This window comes from Pseudoliparis swirei, chromosome 17 (assembly GCF_029220125.1).
Source record: "Pseudoliparis swirei isolate HS2019 ecotype Mariana Trench chromosome 17, NWPU_hadal_v1, whole genome shotgun sequence".
NCBI lineage: Eukaryota > Metazoa > Chordata > Actinopteri > Perciformes > Liparidae > Pseudoliparis > Pseudoliparis swirei.
In genome coordinates, this window is record NC_079404.1 from 11,146,420 (window position 1) to 11,170,699 (window position 24,280).

At 40.1% G+C, this 24,280-nt stretch overlaps 1 protein-coding gene across 4 annotated transcripts in view; it reads right to left on the reverse strand.

The window, feature by feature from the left end:
* Positions 1-24,280, reverse strand: part of adgrb3 (adhesion G protein-coupled receptor B3) — a 113,831-nt gene that overhangs the window by 26,511 nt on the left and 63,040 nt on the right. For all 4 annotated transcript variants that reach the window (XM_056436102.1, XM_056436103.1, XM_056436100.1 and 1 more), the window contains 8 exons: positions 20,762-20,868; positions 19,624-19,818; positions 17,601-17,669; positions 14,869-14,977; positions 8,811-8,957; positions 7,815-7,890; positions 6,121-6,223; positions 4,186-4,229 (listed from right to left, as the gene is read on the reverse strand). In XM_056436102.1, the coding sequence (XP_056292077.1) occupies positions 4,186-4,229; positions 6,121-6,223; positions 7,815-7,890; positions 8,811-8,957; positions 14,869-14,977; positions 17,601-17,669; positions 19,624-19,818; positions 20,762-20,868 (850 nt within the window). The remainder of the gene's footprint in view (positions 1-4,185; positions 4,230-6,120; positions 6,224-7,814; positions 7,891-8,810; positions 8,958-14,868; positions 14,978-17,600; positions 17,670-19,623; positions 19,819-20,761; positions 20,869-24,280) is intronic.

Sequence of the window (24,280 nt, forward strand, 5' to 3'; positions counted from 1 at the left end):
GACACTTAATATTTCAGCACATTTATCCCACTGCAGCTTTGTCAAATGTATCATATATGTCTGTCCATAAAGATAACACTTTGTTTGGTTATGCTGCACCATGAAAGGAAACAACATTAAAAACATACACTACCGTTCAAAAGTTTGGGATCACCCAGACAATTTCGTGTCTTCCATGAAAAATCACACTTTTATTTATCAAATGAATATAAAATATAGTTAAGACATTGACAAGGTTAGAAATAATGATTAATATTTGAAATATTAATTTTGTTCTACAAACTTCAAGCTCAAAGGAAGGCCAGTTGTATCGCTTATATCACCAGCATAACTGTTTTCAGCTGTGCTAACATAATTGCACGGGATTTCTAATCAGACATTAGTCTTCTAAGGCGATTAGCAAACACAATGTACCATTAGAACACTGGAGTGATCGTTGCTGTAAAAGGGCCTCTATACACCTCTGGAGATATTTCATTAGAAACCAGACACTTCCACCGTGAATAGTCATTTACCACATTAACAATGTAGAGAGTGTATTTCTGATTAATTTAATGTTATCTTTATTGAAAAAACTGTGCTTTTCTTTGAAAAATAAAGTCATTTCTAAGTGATCCCAAACTTTTGAACGGTAGTGTAAAATAGCATTATAGTAAGAATATCAGTTATCACTTTTAGAATGGACGCGAACAAGATGAAACAACATAAAATCATAAAAAGTAAAAAACAGGTTTGAGAAATCCGTCGTTCAGTAAAAAAGGCTGTGTGTATTAAAGATGTTTTAAAGAGCGGTCAATGTGCTGTTCATTCTGATGTGGCAAGTTATTTCATGATCTAAAAGCCTTGAATGAAGAAGGTTATCCTCTTTAGTTTCAGGTTTGGCTTGGATGTGACTTTAGTGAGTAATCTGACAAAACATCTGTGATCAGAAAGACACTCAAATAGCTTTCCATGCACTCTAATACAGGCAAATGCCAAAAGGCCCAAACTAGCTTGTAATGTCATTCTATAATTGTTCTTTTGGTGCAGTTTGGAGCAACTAAGATTGCTATGATTATGCAAGAGATTGCAATGCACACAATCAGATTATTTCATCTTCTAAATTGTATTTATCTTCTAAATTAATTAATCTACTAAATGAATTAATCTTCTAAAATCATTTCAAGAAAGATGATTTCTAAGCCAGGCTGGAAAGTAATCTGATTTAAAGTCATGCTGGAGTCCCAATGATACTAAATCTCCAAGAAAGTGCACATTCGTGTGAGATAATAAATCTCCCTCAACATTTCAGGGAAGTGGACTGATTTGAAACTAGTGTTGTATTTCACATGTTTCCCTTGGCACCGTGGTGAGATATTGACAATTTCAGTCTTGTTTGATAGCTGAAGATATTGACATTTCAAAAAGTAAAAGAAGTGTGTGTATCTGACCTGGCATCTGTTTACACACTGTGCTATGGAGCTGCAGACGTGAAGTGTAAATGAGATAAACAAACAGACAAACATACAAAATAAACAAACAAACCAACTGATATTGTGTCTCTGGATGCCCTAATGTTTTATTTGTGTACATGGAGAGCTGCATATTAGCAAACATATTCATATATTTGTTTTTTCCTTTGCTGCTTTTTATCTTTTGTACTTTCGCTGCCAGGTGCAGTGGATTGACCTTTAATTGTCTGGCTTACAAAACCAGTCAAAACATGACAATCTCAGGCAGTACTTGTTATTAAATGTGTTCCAGACTATTGTCACATGTGACATGTGCAATTTAACTTATTTTACTAGCAAAGCGGTCAATTATGATTGCTTGGAAACTAATTATCTTGTCAACACATTTAAAATAATGCAAAAAATATATCTGCCTGATGATTTTATTCATAGTCTCATTATCATCCTCTTAATATTGCGAATTATCAGTTTACTTATGTAAAATGACTAACACCACAAAAACACCATTACTAGGACAAGTCCTGCATTTAAAGATATTATTGGATTAATATGACTGATGTATAACGTACAAGTAGCGTTTTAATGTTGGAGCTGGAATTAAATTGACTACCTCAAAATTGTACTTAAGTACAGTACTTGAGTAAATGTGTTCAGCCACTTTCCACCACTGCAAATGATCACTCCACTTCAAAAGATACTTATAATATATATTGTAATTATGTTAAAGTGCATTTTTAACCATACAAGTTTGGCCCAATATTTCTTTTTCTGAATTCTTTTGCTAGCTTGTTCCCCTAAAATTAATGGATTTTAATAAATCAGAATTATTCTCATTAAACAAGTGCCTTAATTAGGTAGAAAATGTCCAACATAAATAAGAACACTATCTTTCTTATTTCTCTCTTTTACTAAAAGAAGAACAATACATATATCTACAGTAGTTGTGCATGTTATTAAGATTTAACAGCACTTTATTAAAAATGCTCCCATTCAGTTCTCTATGCATGGGCAAAGCACAGAAAGCCCCACAATAAATGTAGAATGTATGGATTATATCACAATATCAAGCTACAGCTTTGCAGCGATGAGCATCTTCTCTTGTCACAATGTTCTCCACGGTGTCTTACATAAGCAGACACATCTCAAGAGTTGTTCCTTGTGTTGTCACAAAGGAATCCTGAGGGGTCAGGCTTGCACTGCCGTGATGAAAGTAAAGCAGCAGTGACTCAGTTGTGGAAACTTTTCTGTAGTTATGTTCAGCAAAGTATTCATATGTTGTGGATCTGGACCTCAGCGAGTCAGAGGACAAAGTTCTCCACTTGTGAACAAGCTTTTTGGTCTGCAATCGGTTACAGCGAGCGCTCTCTTCTGCTTTGGACCACCACGGCTGACAGATGGTGGATTACCCCCTTCAATGAGTGCTGAGAGTGGCTGCTATTGTGTTAAAGGCCAAGCAAACTGATTGAAATGGACTTGATGATCATACCATGGAGTCATTCAGCGGTGCTCCGATTAAAATGACTGAGGGAAAAAATGCAGAAATTAAACACTTGGTTTGTAACAGACACAGAGTGAATAGAGCGGCGGTATCCCAGTTGCATTTTTACTGTTCAAAAATGCCATGATAGTGGACGGACTATGCACAGAGCACATGCTATTTTAGGGTAACAATAGCAACCTCTTATAAGCTGTTGCCTGAGGTGGTCAACACTATTTTCAGTAACTGGCCAATTACATTATTTGTATAGACAAGGCTGTGGTGTCACATGTTATACAGTAATGAGGCACGTTTTATTATTTCTGTTTTAGAAAAACCTTACATATACCAATGGTCTCAAGATGTAATTCCTGGTTCATTTGGCAACACATGCCGTTGCTGGTGGCAGGTGTCTTTTTTATGATGAAAAAACCAGCCCCACAGTTCCACTTGAAGACACATGTTAATAATTAAAAAGCTATTAGCTTCTGTTCCTTTTTTTAATGTAATTAGTAAACAGCAGTCGCTCAGCGAAAGCAGGCCTCCCAAGACAGGTTGACTTTCTGCAAGTGGAAATGCTTCAACAACTTTGGTTTAATCAAGTTAGACTGTGAAAAGAACATTGCCGTCAAATGTTAACAGCGCAGGTATAAACATCGTTCCACTGCAAACAATGTAATATTAAATCCTCTCAAACAGCATCAAAACACAAAATTCTGGCAAAACAACATACACTCAGACTCAGCTACATTTTCAGAAAATGATTAATAGGAAGTGTAAATGTAAAGAGTGTCGACGGATAACATAGGTCTTGTTGTGATTGTGTCAGGTCTCCATGATTATTCTTCTGGTTTTAGTTTGTGCTGTTGTCGTGTTTCTTTTGGCTCATGCAGCTATGTTTTGAATATGTCCTTAATGTTTTCTGAGAGTTTTTGTTCTATCATTTTGCAGTATTTGTGGCTGAAGCTCCAGCTCTCCAGGAAGAAAACATTAAGGTCATTTCTGGACAGAGAGATGTGTTTGTTTCTCTGTAAGTTGCCTTTGTAATTATGATTTTTCAGATGTCAGATGTCAGAATTACTATAGGCTTAAATCAACATGTGTTAAGAGTCTAAACGTCATACAGTATACTTCACAACAGTTTCAAAGATGCAAATGTGTAATGGGCTATATTATCTCAACAGGTATTCCCATTATTTCGACAACGACATAAAAACATAAAACAAGTCAGAAAATTGAAAGAGCATGCCCACTTACATGATGGTGCTGTCCCACAGTGCACAATAAGGGTTCATTGTTCCCTGCAAGGCAAGAAAGGACAACACATTTATCAGCCAAACTATGGTGATAATTGATCATCATTAACATCATCACCATCATCATCGTCATAAGCAGACTGCATGTTCGTCCTTCAGTGTAGGTCTTTGTGTTTCATGGATTACATAAATTAGAGGACAGAGAGCAACATCAGAGACACACACACACACACTTGCTGGCTGATGAATAAAAAGGCCTGGATTATAAAAGGGATTGTGCATGTAATTATCTGACTGCCATCCGCTCTCATGACACTAGACGCTTGCAAATTAATTATCAGGCCAATTAACCAGCATTGTGTGTCGGCTGATGTGAGGTTCAATGTGTGGTGGTCATTGTAGAACATTCAGTCAATGGACCAAAAAAAAGCTTTCTAGAGTGTGAACAAGAAGGAACCTTTGTTGCTTTTGACCAAAAATATCACAAAAAGCAACATTATGTTGGGCCTTCACCATGTGGTTGGAACAGAGAGATGTTGGGCATCCATGGCAGTTCAACAGCCTGATTTGGGTTAAATCGAAGGCCATAGAGGCCATAGGGAGCTCCCTATGCTACGGCCCTGACGCCACTGAGACTTGAAACAAAAGCAACAAGTACGCTTTAAGAAATTTCTCTACATTCGCTGGTTTTGGATCCAAAGGATAAGTTGCTCGTCAACTTCAACCTGCAGAAGGAAGAGTCATATTCTTGAAAAGAAAAGGAGGATAACTTCTATGCTCCTCTCTCTTCCCATTCATGTTGACATTTGCCAGTTGTAAGGAAGAACATTTCCTTAACTTTCAAAGAATTCCCGCTGCCGGACGATGGATTTATCGGCAGTCCACCAAACGAGCGATGCTCCGGACCCCAAATTGAGAGAGAAATTCGAAGGACCACAACAACAACATCGAGGCGGCTGTAACCTTTTGTTCTGTTTGAAGGATAACCGAACCATTAATGTGTTAATGTGTAATTTTGTGGACCACCGAGTTCTGTAAGTGCTGTCTGAAATTACTGTTATGTTGTTGTTGAGTTATTCCATGCTGTTGTAATAGTGGTTAGATCAGTCACCGTGAGGAGGGTTTGAAACTGTAACTTTATTATTTAAAAGGCCAGTGCCACGACTCTGAGTTCACCAGTCAGGGTTCTGTCTGAAAAAGTAACAGTTGCTTTATGTTACTTTGAATGTTTTCCTCGAGGTAACCCGCGCACACGTACACACACTCATACACACACATATAGGCTGTGCTATTATTTCATTCAATTCAGTTTATTTTGTATAGCCCAATATCAAAAATTAGTAATTTGCCTCAGAAGCCTTTACAATCTGTACACGTACGATATCCGCGTCCCAGGACCTCACATCGGAGCAAGAAAAACTCACAAATGCTCATCTCAGACGCACGGGGTGTGGAAACGCAGCCTCTATTGTTTGTCTCATTACCCCATTAAATAACCGTGGCCTCGCTGCCTTTTTTGTAATAATTACATATGCTTTGCTCCCTTCCTCCTTTTTCACGTGTCCGGATCGAGATTACAAACAACATGTTTCTTTTGCTGTCGCTTTCTGTGATTACTTTGTGCATGTGAATGGTGATAATAGCTGGATATCATAGTATGCCCTCAAATTAAAACCTTTTCCGATGACTGAATGTGGACAAGTACTTTGATTAAAATTATTGTTAGGTTATTGGTCCCTGATCTCAGGGTGGTGCTCCGATATTGTTCATATGTGTTAATGATCCTATCGATAATAATACTTATACTAATGTCAACCATTTAGTTTTCATACTTGCTGATAAACAAGCACGTTCCTGCCGGATCCCAACAATTCAAAGGCTCATACAACATACAGTATGTATTCGTTAATCTGAAAATGACAGAATGACTGCTTACATTTGCCAGGTGAGCCAGTTCGATCTCCAGGTGTGACTCCGTTGTTTTGGGCTCCGGTCTCACAGTCACGGCGATGACCTTGGAGTTCACCACTGTGTGGTTCCTGAATCAAACAAAGATAGATGTAACTTCCTATTGTTCCTCTCACACACGGTTGAATTGTAATTGAGAGTCAGATGCTGAATCTCACACACTATGGCAGAGCAGAGGCTAATCTTGACTAATATATACGCTTCACTGTGTTAGCACCCTATACATGTCTTATACAGAGGTATGAAGGATTAACAACATTTCAAATGTTGAAAGTCTTAACCCTGATTTAACTATAAATACCTCAGGTCTATTGGTGTGCTCTGCGAAGAAGCATTAACATTTTAAGTGCAGCGTCAGTGAGCTTAATGTGGGATCGACAGAAAACACTGAGGCAAAGCCGATTTGAGAGGATTTTATGACTTTTCATTTAAAGTTCCTCTCTAATCCAATCTAATAATCCAAAAATATAGAGTGTTTAGAGTTAGAGTTAACTACTTGAGTATTGGTACAAGGTATTTTCTCTCACAGATTTTAAAAGCTGCCCAATACGCTTCAAAGCAGCAGAACAGGATGTTTGCCAGTGTTGAAAACATCCACCAGAGAGAACAAATCAAAGCAAAGCCTCAACTCAATGAGATGTTTCTTTGTAACCTATACTTTAAAAAAAATCTGTCATCATAGTCCTGTTTCAAAATCTCCAGCTTTTGTAGAGATGTCAGAATATTCTTCTTGTTAGGACCTGAAATCCATGAGCACTTCTCACTAGGATGAAAACTGTCAACTTCACAAAGGAAAGTCGAGGTGAGACTGCAGCAGCCCGCTGTCCTTCAGCAGAAAATATATTTCTCCCACTTTGTTATACAATGCAAGTCAGTTTTCTGGGATACTTTTAAAATGGAAATCATAGCATAAATGAATAAGTGCTTCAATTCTCAACTTCGAGAGAACTTTGAGACTTCTCCTCCTTGGAGGTGAAAAAGTTATTTTCTTCTTTGAAACCTCACAAGAAAACATTTGGCAAATAGGAACTCCTTTACTCTGCAGTTGCTACATGATGTGCTTATCCTCCTGTTAGTCTGGAGAGGGAGAGCTTCAGAGTCCCATTACGAGCTCCTCTCCACATGTGCACAGAGGGCTGCTGCTCCACCTGTGACAGCTGGCATGGCCGGTCCTGGAATGACCGTTCTGTCCTTGGGACATTGGTGCCAGGGACTTGTTGATCGGGGTGTGACACCAGGTGTTTGTTCAGGACATCCTGCTGCTCTTCCAGGCACTAATGTCATTCTTAATTAACCACATTTTCCATGCTACAGTGAATATTTTACATTAAGTCGAAGCACAAACACACATATTTATTTAAGTTTTATATATACCAGAATCTGATCTCTGTTAGCACTAAGGACTTCATTTTTTATAATTATAAATGAGGAGTATCCTTCAAGGTCATTCACTTTAACTTTAACTTAAAGTAACATGCACAACAAAAGCAGCGCAGGAGAAGTATTTGGTTGTCTCGTTCTCCAGATTAAACTGTGTATGTCTTTAAAGCCTGTTTTAAGGCTTTTTTTACTTTGAATACAAATGGAGACCTCCGACATTTCAAAAGGATGAAACAGTATTATAATTATCATTATACAAACAAGGAGATATTCTGCCCTTACTTTGGTGAAGGTAGCATGAGTCCAAGAGTCTTGTAGAGTACTGTTCCCAAAATAAAGACAGGCGATCCCTCCATTTCTAAAAGGGAAATTGAACAATTAATTAACATTAATGCCAAGTTAAATACTAATAGACTTCTTCTTTAATGTGTCACACATTATACAAGTATAACTTGTTGACACATAGATACAAAAGGAAATATTCAAAAGGTGTATACCGTATATATATAAAATACTATATGTTTTGCCTTACAATAACATGGTGAATTTCCATAATACAATTGGAGGTTTTAACTGCTAGTTCTGAATACCAGTATCCTCTTTTCCAAACACTTTTCACTGTCTGCAGCTTGTATCAACAGACTTCTTGACTCCAGTAAGAGAATAGAATTAGCTTCTTACACTGTCCAACTGAGAGCGGCTGGGATTAGGCACGAGGCACAGATCCCTAATCAATCCCTTGTTTTGTTATCTTCGATATATATTCCAGATAAGACTGATTACACCAATTAACTAAATTGTCTGGCTCTGGATGGAGATATACAGTAGCGACAAGCGGTAATTGAAAGGAAGCTAAAAGTGCTGAGTCGATGGAAAACTCAGTGACTGATCAGGCACAGGCAAGCAAAGTGGCTGTGTTCAAAGACTTGTAGCATTATTTCGCTTTCCCAAAACAAGGGGTGGTGTAGCATGAAACAAGAAAATACATTTTGCAAAATGTGTGTCTGTGTGCAAGTCTTGTTGTAAGTTTACAGACAGAGCAATGCAAGAAAGTCATTCAGTTTATGCTTAGATGTCAAGATATTGATGTCACGCTCCTCAGCAGTAACCACTGAATCCATCATTATCTATTCACTATGCATTTATCCTATTTATTTCTATTGCAGATTGTGTAAATGTTTCTATAGAATTAAACTTTTCAGATATATTAAAAAACAAAACACGTGTGTACAGTATATGAGGATTGTGCAATGGCTGATATTTATACAGTTTGCATACCTGCTGACTGAGAAACAAAGAGGCCCTTTGGGATGACCAATTTATCTTCGGAGTTCCTGGCCCAGTCAACCATGCCTTTACGACCCTTCATGGGGAAGTTGATGTCAGTCATCACAGACACGGCTGGGAGTCTCTGGATGCTGGCCACTGCAGGATTCAAACAGAAACACCATCGATACTTACTGAGGTTCAATATACTTCAAAATATTAATTACTTTATAGATGTAGAATCAGAACTCAGGTCACACATTTTCTTCTGTATCAATTCAATTCAATTCAATTCAGTTTATTTGTATAGCCCAATTTCACAAATTACAAATTTGTCTCGGAGTGCTTTACAATCTGTACACATAGACATCCCTGCCCCAAAACCTCACACCGGACCAGGAAAAACTCCCAAATAACCCTTCAGGGGGAAAAAAAGGGAAGAAACCTTCAGGAGAGCAACAGAGGAGGATCCCTCTCCTAGGATGGACAGATGCAATAGATGTAATGTGTACAGAAGGACAGATTTAGAGTTAAAATACATTCAATGAATATGACAGAGTGTATGAATAGTTCATAGTAGGCATATTCCACGATGGAGACCTCCACGATCCATCAGGCAAATGGCGGTGGGGAGGAGGAGTGGGCGGAGTCTCAACAGTGGACGGAGTCTCAACAGGACAGTGGCGTAGTCGGGAGCAGGAATTCCACGACCCAGACCTCGATGATCCATCAGGCATATAGGATCTATGCCGTCTCATAGGGTCCGATGACCCCATGAGACGTGAAGTCAAAAGGACTCCGGGGAGAAAGCAGAGTTAATGTGTTCACAAGTATCTATGTTTGCTGCTTAAACACTGTCTATTACCATCATTACATTTGGGAAATACGCTTATTTGCTTTGCTGAGAATTAGATGAGAAGATGGAGATCGCTTTCTTTTCAGTATGAAAGCTCAAGCCAGCCACCAGTTAGTTTAGATTAGTTTAATGCAAAGACTGGAAATATTTCTATTTCTTGGCTCGCAGCAGTGACTTTCAACAGAATCAAGCCATTTTGTTTTCCCCTTGCTCCAGTGTTAAGTTGAGTCGGCTGCAGCTTCATATTTATATTGCAGCTACGAGAGTGGAACCGTTACTATCTCACTCTCAGCAAGAAAAGCCACTGGAAATGTGCAAGAAACCCGTTTTAATATGTGCCATAAAAATGAGTTTTCTATCTACATCAATATAGATCAAACTCATTGCATGTGGTGAGGCGTGAAATCTCTGCTGTGCAGCAATTGAACACTTGTTTTGTTGTATGCACTGTTTACTAAAAATTAAAAATACACACAAACACACACACACACAGACATAAACACCAATAGTACCTTATTAAAAAAGCATTGAAGTCTAACGCCCCTAAATTGAGAGGCATATCTTGAAACACTCTGGCTAACACCACTGGACAATGACTTCTCGTTACTGTTATATTTTCATCTTGATGATGTGAGAAACACAGAAACACTTTTAATTTGTGAAACTGAATTGTGCATGTGAACATACAGGTAATTTATTAGTCAAAGATAGCCCCAATTGTGCTTTAATGCATTCATGCACACTTTAACATAAAGCTTCATTTGGCCCCCGGCAACTGGTAGACAGTTAATCCCCTTAATCGCTCTTCCCCTTTTCACCTCACTGCTCAGGTGCCATAAAAGGCCAGTCCATGTTCTAAGGCAGTGACAAGGAAAATACCCAAGATCAAGTGAAAGGGCCTCAGCATTACACAGGGAGGATAACGCTGCACTGTTCTCTACCTGGTCTCACATCCAGTCCCAGTCAGGTGAGGGGAATCTGAGGCTAATCCTGATGCAACGGCTCTATAGTTTCTTGTGCTCTGCCAATGATACAATCTGAATCCTGGCAAAACTCCAATTTTGAGTCAAATCTTTGACAGAAGGTGTGTCTGTGTGATTCGGATGATCCAGCAGCGGGCACAAAATCACAGAGCACCACAAGACCCGCCATTTGCAAAGAGGCCCGTTCACAACGCCAGATGTTCGGAGCAGCAGTGGTAAATGTGTGTGTGTGTGTTTGTATAGTTTTAGTAATGGAGGCACACTGTGAAACACAACAGGGCGCTAGTACGACTGTCTTTTAGAGTCCTGGATAATTCTGCAGGTAAATGGAGCTTTGCACTGATGGGGCAAGGCTCCACACATGAAGTGATCATTTAGGATTGTGATGGTTCTGAACACCGTTTCAGTGCACAGAGTATTCTGTTGAGCTCATTCTCATGAGCGGTAATTATATCATTGCTCATTGCGTCTGAATGTTTTCTGAATGCGTTCATCCAACACAAACATTGTACACAGAAAACAAATGAGCATTTCCAGCTGTCGCATATGTGTGTAATCACAATTACTCATTATCAATGTCAGAATATTGGTTTGACCATGAAGTAAAGCCTCACAATAGACAGCCAGAACAAACAATTTAAAAGTGCATGATGCATTTCACCTGTAAAATGGTGTCTGATTTTCTAATATGTCCCATGAGTCACATTGTCCTCCAATTGTTTGATTGTAAGGAGAGAGAAAGAGCTGCTGGAGCGGAGAGACGTTCACAATCAAGGTTATTTGACTAAAAGTAGGAGGACAGAGAACGATGCTCAGGTGACAGTCAGTATTTATCTAGGTGTCAAGAGGCTGCCATAAATATAAAAACAAAAAATGATGCTGCAATATCTTACTCAGCCAGATGATCTCCACTTGGCTTCCATCGATGGATTTTAAAAACTTTCCATCCCTTTAATGAAAAAGACCACGTGGCCTCTGAGGACCTGAAGTGTGAGCTGGCATTACTGAGTGGCTGGCAATCAGAGCCTCTGCTTTGTCTATGGGTGAAATAAATATCCTGAAAACTCTGTGTTCCATGTCTCAATCGTGTATTATCAAAATAGAGTTTGGTTTATTGACTCGTTTTCCAAATACACGGTAAGATATTACTGAATTCTACAAAGGCCCTATTTTCACATGAAGACCTTCATATTTTCCCACCAGCAGGGACACAGTACTGTCTGATTCTAGCCAGAGGCAGCTCATTACTGCTCCATCTTCAAATAATTGCTTGAAAGCCAAATGGCCCCTCTGCCTCTGTGCTAAGATGTTCTAGAAAACCTGCGTCAGAACTCTCAGGGCGCCTCAGTTCGGCATCACCGAAATGATAGTCATGCTGCACTTTAGCATTTTTTTAAGCACAACGATAATGTGTTTTCTGAATTAGCCTTCAATAAATAAACTTCCCCCTCCAAGTATTGTATGCATACAAACATTACAAATTGTACATACGCAGATTAAACCATTAATGGCTTAAAATTACGGCATTTTGAAAATGTTCAGCCATCATATTTATCATGTCCTTTTCTCTAAGTCCTGAAAGAACAAAATTATAATGATCGAGCCTTTTCATGATGTGAATATATACAAGAAGCAAAGCACCATGTAGGATGGCAACTAAAAAGACCTCAAACGTTTTAAAGTCCAAGGGCTGAGAACATTTTGTGTATTTCAGCTACATTTGTGTGAAGGAAAGGGGGGGGGGGGCTGTTTTATTAGTGAAACTGAGGATCCAACACAGCTGCAACTCATTAAAAAGGTTCATGATGTAATTAGGAAGACTTAAATCACACCTGGAGAACTGTAAAATGCAATAAAAAACTAATTTGGAATCTAATTCCTCTCAAAAAGGTTCTCAATACGTTTAATGCACATTCGATATGAGCTACATGAGAGTGGAAGTCAACTGACATAGACAATGTTGCTACTTGTTTCTACTTCTGTTTAGGAAGGTCTGAAATATTCAACTTGAATTATCCTATAAAAATGAGTTATATCAGTGTGTTTAATATGATCCAGTATTGGCAGGTCATGCCAACACTAGTTAGTCTTATGTTTAAAAAAAGACCATTGATGTTATTGTAGTTTCCTCATTAAGGAGATCACATTGATCTGTGGCAAGTTCTCCCTGTTTTGGCTTCAATAACTGAAAATTGAAAAACACACACTGTTTTAATGCCACTAATACAATTTCAGCCTTTTGTATGAAAAGATTTACCATCTTACATGCAGCCAATGTTTTCTGTTATTCCTGTACACGTTTGAAAATAAACATACATTTCATCAAGTACATTTTTAAAACGAGGCCCCTTTAAACGCAGTGGCACCCAACCATGTGTCATGACTTTGATGACAGCATAAAAACATTGTGATCATTGTAGACTCTGGGAATTAATTGACATATTGTGTGATCTTAATAGAAACTAATCAAACTCAAAATAATATAAAAAGTCAAAGATTATAATACGCTTGGAAAAAAGTCAGCAGTATAAAGTTGTGAAATAAGTCTAGAGTAGTCTTCCAAGGATGGGACCTGATTATGCCGTCAGTGCTTTCTTTAAATCTGAAACACAATCCTGAGTTGCATCATCGCTCCATGTTTACCAACCACATTTTGATGTTGTATCACGCCTGACACGGTTTAATCCACAGTCCTACAGATTTGAGGAGAAGCTTGACAGCCTTACGGCTGACTAATATAATTAGAGTCAAGTATTTAACATTCAAGTTTAGCCATGAAATACACACTGCCGTTCAAGTATACAACTGGATAAAACACTTCACAGAATAGATTGCATATTTTTGCTTAAAGCAGGGGTCGTGTGTTAATGCTTTTTCAAGCAGAAAGAGGGGGGTACTGCTATTAAGCCTAATTGGAAGAAGAATAAAACAGGGGAAGAGCACAGACATATTCTCACGTCTGTGGAAGAAGTCATTAATGCTTGGCATTCTGAAAGGCATGCGCGCCTTATTTACTTAATTTGCGTCTCATGGTACTTCATAATGGCATTTAGCTGGGTGCATTCATTGTGCCATGTTTGTTATGCTATTCTTATTCATCATTATGGAAATCATATACCATAAAGAGTCACTAATTGTAAGTGTTTGCTAGAAATGGGTCAAATGTTGGCTCTTGTAAAGAACACCAGGAATAAACCTCTCTCCTCCAGAGGAACTGCCTGTCTACCAGCACAGCTGTACATGCTGACATTCACTTGCAGCATGAATAAATCAAGACTGCAGTTCTATTATTCCATTCCAGCAAGACACCATTTATGGCTGAATATGAAATGAAATGCCACAGAGACCTCAGATCATCCAAGGGGAATACGCAAAAAGAACCCATGAGAACATAAGGAAAGAGAAATACTGCTTAAAGACAACCAACTCTCTTTTTTTATCAAAAAAAGGGGGAGTTAAGAATCCAGACACCAATCACTGGTGCAGAATGTTTTGTTTTGTATTTATTACAGCTGCAAAGAATACGTTGTAATTCCAGTTCCAATGTTATAGCCCTTTAGCAGAAACTCCCACAATGTTTATGCATGACTGCTCATCTCAAACTGGCAAACACTCTTTTGGTTTGCTGCACGACGTTCTGTTAGTGTTCTGCTAATCAAGTCTTTCTCAAAGGACTGCAGTAGAGAGCAACATCACGCAGTATTACTTCACCTTCAAAAATACATATATTTCATTTGATCGTTGATGTCTATGGTGACTGCAAAGTATGTGGGTTTTAAATACAATATTTAAAAAAGTCTTCTTCAATAATATGCTGCACTTGTTATTGCATTTCTATTCAAATCCCATTTGCTTTCCACAATAACAAATTACTTCACAATTGTGTTTATCTTTTATAAACTAGTATAGAGTGCTATTTGTAATATATGTGCTTGGCAGCTAAAGAAGAGCTCTTCTTCCTGCACTGCACACTCTTGATATGGGAATGAGTGTTTTCATAGGAATTTAGCACATTAAGACCACAAGCTTAGTTTTAATTAACATTATTGATTAGCAGTCATTTGACTCCCCCACCCTTACCATGCACCATTTATCCTAAATTAATGACGGTGGGGTAATTGACACAAGGCGTCAGCAGAGCACTGGGATTATGCGTCCATGTCAAGCAGAAATAGATGCTAAAACGAACCCAGCGGCTGTGAGCATGGAGGGAAAGAAGGCCGATTCTTACCCAAGTTCCCAGTCATCAAATAGGCATTGTGGAAATCCTTCATGCCCAGTCCAACGATGTGGATGAATTCCTCTATGACCTGCATGAGCTCCACTGCTCCAGGATAGATCTGGATAAGTCAAAACACAAAAGGGCTTTTTCATGATGACCATTGTCCCCGAAAAGTTGGGAGTGTGGACCTTGACATAATGATAGTAAAAAATAGTATATTAGAGATACGCTGCAGGTAAATAGTTCAATGCAGAAGATGAGAAGAACACTAATGTTACAGACATACAGATGTTTATATTAAGCAAAACATTTATTGTGTTTTTAGAACAAATTTCAATTTTTTGCACATTTTAAATGACTTTTAAATAATAGTTCCGACAAACATAACACATTTTCCCACTTTCAAATGTAAAGATGGTCAAAGCTCAAATTATCAAGTAAAGAATCCTAATTGAGCCATCCGTGTGGGGCCAGCACCAGAGCTCTAACCACTGGGTTTGCACACACAGTTGCTGGTTGGCTCCTCTTCTGAGAGGCTCTACCAAGTCAAGAGCGATTGCGTTCATGTGACGCTTCATGGACAGCAGCGCCCAGTGAGAGAATGCAGACTGGAATTCAGCACCATGGACAGATCCATGGCTCGACCAGTGACGCTGCTCTTTCAGCTCTATCCTCCAAACCGATAGATCAAAAGAACACTAATCCCGTAATTGGCCTTTAACAGACTGGACCACAATCAAGTGGTGATGGGTCAGATCTAACGTGAGGCTTTGATTTAAGGGCCACCAGTTTTGTCGCTTGACTGGGATATCAACATGGGATATCAACTGATTGATGGCTGTGGCACACATGACGACATGTATGCAACACATTTGCCACTTTCACGAAACAATGGGCAGAGAACATTTCAAAATGTCCTTCATAGTAATGTGGCATGCACACACTCGTGATTTCTGGCAATTGGAGAAGCCTTTGAGTGGCATTAAGTAATTAACACCCCACTCTTGGTTTTCAACAAAGACCCGAGGCAGGTATTCCCTCCTCGGTAACACCTTGCGCTCTGTGTGGGCCTCGACATGTGACGCTGCTAAGCCAGGCAGGCGGATCAGTGATGCTGAAGTTGAGAGCCTCTGACACAGCAAAGTGAAAACTGGAGTGGGGGGAAAAAGCACATCACGCCGCCCCTTCCGGCATGTCTGACGCACAGTGCAGGCATGCTCATTCTGCTGGTCTCCATGGCAACCACAAAATGTGAACGCAGCGCAGGGAAATGGCTGCAGTTCTGTAGACAGAGCTCTTCCTTTCCTTGCCGTGGTAACAGTGACAGGAGTTGAATATATAGTGATCTCTGCACAGAGCCAACTCTACAGCCAGTAAGACCTCATAGTGAAGTGTTTCTTGTGAATGTCCACAGCGTGTGGGGGCTGTGGAAACTGAGCTCGAAACACTCATTAATGCCAGAAAAGCCAGCAAGTGAGAAATATTAACAACTGTGAAGTCCAAGCGTCGTCTGTTTAAATTCCGATGACGTCGCCCAGCCAATGTCCTCTTGCTAGAGTGCAGAAACTGAAGCAGTACTCCTTGGACAGGCACATTAATAACGACAGAAATAATTAACACATTTCTCTTCTGGGTGTTCAATCACAAAGACAACTTTTCCGATATTTCCTCTGATCCATCTGTCTCCATCTCTGACGCATTCACACTGACAAAGCCGCTTATTTGCAAGCTCTTCTCACCGACAACCTACTTTTGAGGCCTGCCGAACTAAAGCTGCAGTGAGTAAACGCCTAATTACTGCCTGTAGAGACAACACGACTGGCACGACTGGCTGAGATTGAACTGCCTGCATTCCCCTACCATTTTAGCTGAAGTCAGGCATGGAGAAACAGACACAAAAAGAGATCTGACTGACCGCCTCAGTCATGTGTCAGTGTAGGTGATACCCAATTGATGTCAATTTAGCAGTGAAGGTGACAACCGAGCAGATGCCCTCTGTAGACTCGCAGTCCTCACAGATGGTATCTCTGTTAGAGTCTGGATGTGCAGGCTTTCAGGGTTCATATTGTCTCAGACACTGGTGGCAGTTTCGAAAACGACAGTTGCCACCTCTCACGCTGAGATGTGTCCGACAGAGGAAACAACCAGGCGGCAACCTACACGGATAAATACCGTGCTTTCTGTACTTAATTACTGTAGTGCTGCAGTCGCTGTTGTCCCTAGATTTATATTATAAATTGAAACTATGTGTTAGACTATATATATATATAGAGAGAGAGATATTCTCCATATGATGGAGCTGCCTTACAATGTCAGAGAAAGGCAGAGCGGGTATTAGAGTCTTTGATACAAACAATAAAACATCAACACTGTTTGATCTCAGGTTAAATTAAACTGGAGTAATGGTCTAATCACACTGGTTGCCGTGATCTGTATCGGCTGGGTAAAACAATGTGTGTGCCGGAGTCCTGCAGTGCTCATGGTTGGACAATCTCTGTGGCAGTGCTGCTGCCCCCAAGTGGAGCTCTGGGGAACTGGCTTTTTCTAAACGAGGCCAGATGTTACGCCAGCTAAATTACTTCTCGCAGAGATATATGTAATAAACTATCCTCTCGACACTAACCTGACTTTTCTGTATCACTTCTTCATTTTCAAAAGGAGCAAAAGCAATGAAGCTTTGGGCAGACACACAGCATTCGTGCAGCAATCTGAATTATTTAGGTGTACAGCGAAGTGCTTACCTTTTGCGCGTCTTCCCACTTCTCCTTATTTTCCTCCTCCAGGAGGTTGCTTATGATTTGAAAGAAGTTCTGTGGAGATGATGAGAAGGAAAATATGTAACACACCCACGCAGAAGCATTACAGGCACAGAAGCATTACAGGCACAGCAGCGTGATGCTTTTTAAAATCATGACCCATAAACACTATGCACTCAAAGAGAATTGTTATGGATAATAAACTGAGATTTATCAAGTGATTTCTTTCAGGGAATAATGACATTGCTGCGGAGCTCAATTTCTCCAGGACATTTGACACTGAAACCCTGAGAAAAGACTGAATTTGTGCATTAGCTTTGGCTACTATATACCTCAAACCTCCTGCAGCTTACAGAAGACACTTAATGCCAGAGAGGAGAGAAGCACAAGCTGCAATCAGAAAGGAAGATGAAAGGGAATGTTTGAGCAGCTGTGTGAATTGTCTTCTTCTTCAGCAGCGGCTGCTTGGGGTGCACGCCTGCAGAAGTAATAGGACCCCTGCCTGATCTTTAGTCTTGTTATTTTGTCTGGTCTACAATGTGCCTGAGGGTGTGTCTCATTCTCTCTCTTGACACAGGCTATCTTGTTTTCTACTTGAATGCTTATGCTCCCTCTGGTGGTAATGTGCCCACTTTAACACTGCATTAGCTCAGAGACACGCGGTGGGGATGGGCTGGCTGCCTGCTCTCCTGTCAGCCCACACACACTATCGAGCTCTCATAATAACCAGACGGGATACTTTCCTCATCTCATAGATTTTCTATGGTGTAAAATTGGTTGAATGGGCCCTATGTTTGCCCATCCATAACCGGGACATTTGGATTTTATTTCTGTATAATATCAGCATCAAGCCGAACATCTCCCATTCAGGGGAAACTGTAGATACATGTGCATAAAAGAGCATCTCTGACATGTTGTCGTCCATATACCAGTGTGCATAAGTTGGTGAAGGACAAGCTGAGAGCCAAATAAGACCGATTACGTTCAGCCCATGATCAAATGCATCTGACACACTGACATCATTAATCCTAGATGTCTTGTTTTTTTGTATTTTTTAGTAAAATATCCAACATTATTGGTATGTTGTGATGTTCAAAATATCCTGTAAAATATTTTCATCTTAAATATATTGATATTGATATCAGTTTCCACTGATACTAGTCAGTTGAAACAGTGCTGTGTTATATTATGAAACTAACTGAACTTTCACAGTGTTAGAGAATACATTATTTCTCCACCCCTACAGAAAATGACTGTTGGGCACGACTCATAACTTCAAAATGTCCCAGCGCGATTACTTTTTTCTCTTTGCAGAGGAAGAACAACAAAACAAAGTAACATTAAATTAGATTTATCATTAGCACATATACAATATCCAAAGCCTGCTTTGCTGTTATGAAAGCATCTCTTCCCTTCCCGGTTAGCTCCCTCTCAGACACAGCATGAGACAAATACATTGAAACTGGCACGCAGGGCAGCATAAAGAGGCCTGAGAAGAGTGTCTTTGAAAATGACATGGCTCTGGGGATATAAACTGTTATTGGTGATGGAGGTGGAGCTTTAGCTATAATCTCCATCATCCTATTGACATAACGAGGATCTGCAATCGACCCCAACATGATGAGATGAAGCAGCTCAGGATGGGGAGGAATTATCTTGATACAATGGAGCCGTGGGGTGTGTTTGTCAGATTCTGTGTGAATTCAGACATGTAAAAAAAAAAAATGTTTTTTCTTATATATTATGTGTTTGCAGCATCAAACATTGCCTATATCCAGTTGATTATTTCATCACAAGAGACACATTTGTAATCCACCTTGCTGTAGGTTATTCAATTCTATTGAATTCAGTTTATTTTGTACAGCCCGATATCACAAATTACAAATTTGCTTCAAAGGGCTTTACAATCTGTACACTACGACATCCCAGGACCTCACATCCGATCAATGAATACATTTATTTGTTATGAATACATTTCAAATAGATCTATGTCTATATGTCCACTTACTTGCACATCATCTGAAGATGGCTCATAACTGGCTCTCTTGAAGGTCTCTGTCACATTGCGAAGGATCTCCACGGAAGACAGCAGGTCACCAGCATAGAAGTTCCTCCTCTGAGTGAGGTCCAGCAGGTTTTTGGTGACCTGGGACATCCCATTCCCAGCCAGCATCCTCTGGCCCTTAGCAAGGTGCCCATGAACCTCCAAAAACAGGAGAAGACAACACTTGGGGCATCTGTTTCCTCTGCAGGGTTTCCAGAGACACACACTAAACTCCCCATTTGGACTAAATATAGTGCAACAAATCATAAAGAAAGACTGCAATCTCTAAGGCTCTTAATGTGACACTTATATCTAAGCCAGGACGAAATGTATTCTGCCTCTCGGATGTTTTGAAATGAGCCAATATGAATAAAAGAGTTAACTGGAGCAGAAGACACACACTTGGGAAGAAATTGCACAGTTAAATGACATTTCACATCATTGCACATGGGTCTATGTCCATAAATACAGGTTCCCAGGTGCACTTTATGTGCTATCTTAGCTTTCCTGAATTATTTTACTTTTAACAGTGATTGAGGGTTTTCACAATTACTTAGTCTAGTGGAAATTCAGTTGTGTTTCCAGATGAAAGGCAACAATAAATGTTATTTGCTAAACCTCTCTGATCCAGATGTCCCATGAGATGAAAAAGGATGAAAGAGAAAGAGTTCACACCAGGATATTTTGGTCAATAAGTGATTCTATAGAAAAGAAGACAGTCACCATTCACTCAGTTTCCACATCTATGTTATCCGGTCACTTGATGGTCCAATACAAACATGTCTTGTAGTTGATGTTAGTGAAAATGCCGTACAGAGTGGAAACACACAAAAATGCAAAAGAACAACAAGCTGAAGCAACAAGACAAACATGGATGACAACATGCCTAAAACTCTAAATCAAATAGTTTGAAAGGAAATGACAGGGACCATTTATTACAAAGAGAACAATTGCAAAATGATGTTTTAATTTGCTCATCCTTTGAAAATGGTTAATCTTTGGCTAGTGTCATGGGATTGAGGGGGATGGGGAACACACTGGAGAGGTAATTTATGATGCATTGGAAACAGAGGCAGTTAGAGGGAGCTGACTTTGCACCTACTGATTGCTGCAGGTATCTGAATTCATTTGTTATGCATCGAGCATAGCTGGGCGGCTCCCAGAAGGCCATACCACGGCGATCCAAAGAGCAACGTCGACTAGTGGTGCCTGTAGAGGGGAAAAAGATAGGGACAAAGTTAGAGAGGAGGAGGAGCGAAGGAAAGAGTGACGGAGATGGGGTCGCAGACATAGAGAGTGGAGAGGGGGGAGGGGGGGGTTTATGGGATTAAGACCAAAGGAGAGGCGACAGAAAGGCAAATTGAAGTGGTGGAGTGGAGGGTGTTGGAGAAAAAAAAAGAAGAAGACAGAAGTATTCATTCTTTTCTTTAGAGACGTATCATCCTCTCCTTTCTGCACTTCTGCTGCCTATCACACACCATCAAAATGTGATATCACCCATTACCTTTTGCAGTGGAGTTGAGGCACATTACAAAAGGAGGGAATGTTCCTGGAAGGAAAGGGCTGCAATAGAACTGGTTTTGAATTATGAGCGGCAGACGCAACCCCATGGCTTTAAATAAATGCCCTGGATGCTGTGGTAATACAACTTACAGTGACTTATTCAAGCATGCAGCAGCTCAACTGTGATAGCTGTCAGGCATTTAAACAGTGATTCCGAAATAGCAGAACCACCCAGCATCCACCCACATCGTACACATCCTGCATAGCACTCCAACATCACACTTTCCCTGCTGTCGACCCGGTGGAGTGCACACATCACCCCACCGCTCCAACACAGGTGCCTGACATCCTGAGGAAAACTCCCACAATACAAAACATTTCCCCTGGCACCTGTGCTTCGCTATCTCATGTTCTTTCTCTCCCTGTGTCTTGCACACACTAACACACACAGACAGAGAGCAAGATCAAAACCACACCTCCTACGCCCACCCTTTCCACGGCTCCTACCTGCAGATATGCACTGAAGTGGAGTGCACACCAAACATCGCTATATCTTGGGAGCGCCTATGCAGCGCTATGAGACAGCCCAGAGAGCAGCAGGTGAGGCCTACAACTGGCTTCCCCTGGGAGGTTATATTTACTTTTACTATCCAGAGTCCTACCGGTAAGGACGCCAACACACAATAGAATATTCTCACATTGATAGTCAATCATCTTTTAAGCCCTCACACTCAGAAATAGTGTGTTTAATGCAGGCTGGCTCTACCTAGGAATGAGGATTTTGCTCTGACATTCCTAAAGGTCATTGTAAACTGAGACTGTGCTTCAAGTTGGAATTGCCAAAAAGACACCAAGCAATAAGAGGTCAAATTCCTGAAATGACAGATGAGAATCTTGTTTGTGTAGATTTAAAAGATGTGATTCAATGAAAAGCTATGGGAAGTCTTTGAAAAGATGCTTGATGGCCTGTAGTCTGCGGTTATTTCACTAATACACTGTATTTTGTCAGCATTTGAAAACACAATGAAGAAAAGGAATACTCACTGCCAAGTGCTCATGTGACTGCATTACTGAGGTAGGGATGGACAGTTAAAACAGTACCAAAACAATAGCTTTCCCTAATCTCAATGGAAAAATTGTATTTCAACTTTATATCTACATTTGGTAAATACATATATTTTTCTCCTATTTACAACCGGATCTCTCCTTGGATCAAACTGCCGGTGGGATCAAACAAGGTCAAATGAAGAGCAATCTGGCTTTTGCTGTGATTCTGCAGCAATCTGTCATCTCTCCTCGCATCATCAGTGATGTATGGAGAATAAGTGGAGTATGAAATATTGGTCGGTAGAGATATGCTTGATTAAAAAGCAAGGCTGCACTCCACTGAGGCAGTGACCAGTTGCTGTCCAAACAATCCTCCCTCAGACGGGAGAATAAAACGCTGTTTACTGCTCAAGGCGTTATAGATGTTTCTAAAAGCACTCTCTGAGAAGGATTTTTACACACTTAATGTGTTGAATATTATGCTGTCATTGATTTAATAAAAACAGTTATTTTAGTGAAAGGAACCTTACATTTAAACATGTGGGTTAAATATCACACATACATTTGTCTCATTCACGCGTTTGAGCACATGATCATTTTCCTCTGCATTAACCTGTGGGGTGTTTGTTGAATCGTGTGTGGTTCTGTTGCTTTAATGGCTACTTCTCTCAGTGTGCTGACTCAAACTTTAATGGATAATTGAGAATCCGGGCTCTCATTAGACATCCAAATGAATAAGAGCACGATAACCTTTACGTGCAAAATCTCGTAACTGCAGGTGTAGGGAAAGGAATGCATGAAAAATATGAAGCCTAAATATACCTACATAATATTTCACTAATGACTGGTAGTCAGCATATTTGATGTTTAGCAAATATCCAAATTATTTACTTAAATTGTATCGCATACAGCACTGTAAAAAATAGTAAAGGAAAGGATCAAGATTTCTGTGCAATATTTTTAAAAAATCAGAAACATCTGTTTGGCTTTAGCCTTGAGAGAGGGCGGCTTTGGAGCTCCTCTGGAATGAGTGAGGCCAGTTTTCAAACTGTAGGTTTTAGGAACTCAGATCTTGTATCGGAGGGTTTCCTTTAAATGTGATGATTACAAAGAGTCCAACGCCAGACACAGGAAACAGTGTCTTGAGCTCTACTAAAGCACAAAGCTCACTTGAAGAGTAGTCTTTGTGTTTCCCAATCTATGAATCTTTGTTTAGGTGATATAAAGTGCACTAATTCATCTGCTGTGTGTCTGTGTGTGTGTGGTCCCAACTTGTTCTGCCTCCTCGCCTCTGGTGGCAGTTGTCATCCATGATGACCGAGGCGGTGCTGACGCCTCTGCGCCGGGTGTTGTTCCTAAGGTGACTTTGATGGCGGCAGTGACTACGGCTGAGTAGACTCGGATGACCCCCCCAAAAACATATTTGGACCCTTGAACCAAGCTGTCTTGTTGCATTGATGTTGCACATTTTGCTATGTTGCTCTTTCTGATCTATAGTCTATCTTTGTTTACCTGCTCTCATTAGCCATCACGTGTCTGGCTCTCCTGGAAGGAGGAGGCGTTCGGTTTTCTTTTCGCATTTCTAATGACAGGTCAAAGGATGGGAGGTGTTGTTTTCCTTTCATAATGTGGGCTTTGTGAAACTTGCTGAGACTGGAACTATAATTATTGGCTTTACAAATAAACTTGACCTGACCTGAACTCTTCCCGTTCTCTCCCAGTAGTCAGTGCCGGCTTTAACAGGGAGATGCACTGTGCTTGAACATGAAATATGTGTGTTATTTGACCCTTTTATCATGACACTGCTCTTCTTGCGGGCAATCATTACAGGTCCTCGTTCTCTAGTAAAGTGGAGCGGCACCATGTGTGCGAATTGTTGTGATAGTAGGCGCCAAATGTCCCACCCTGACGGTCTGACTGGCCTGGATCTGGCATTCCATAAAAGACACGTCTTGGTGTAAATGAAATTCTTAAGCAGCAGACGTGAAACATTTCCAACAACATTGTACAGAGAGGAAAAAAACAAAAGGCCCTCACGGCGAGCTGGAAATAGCTTCGTATGGTGCCAATA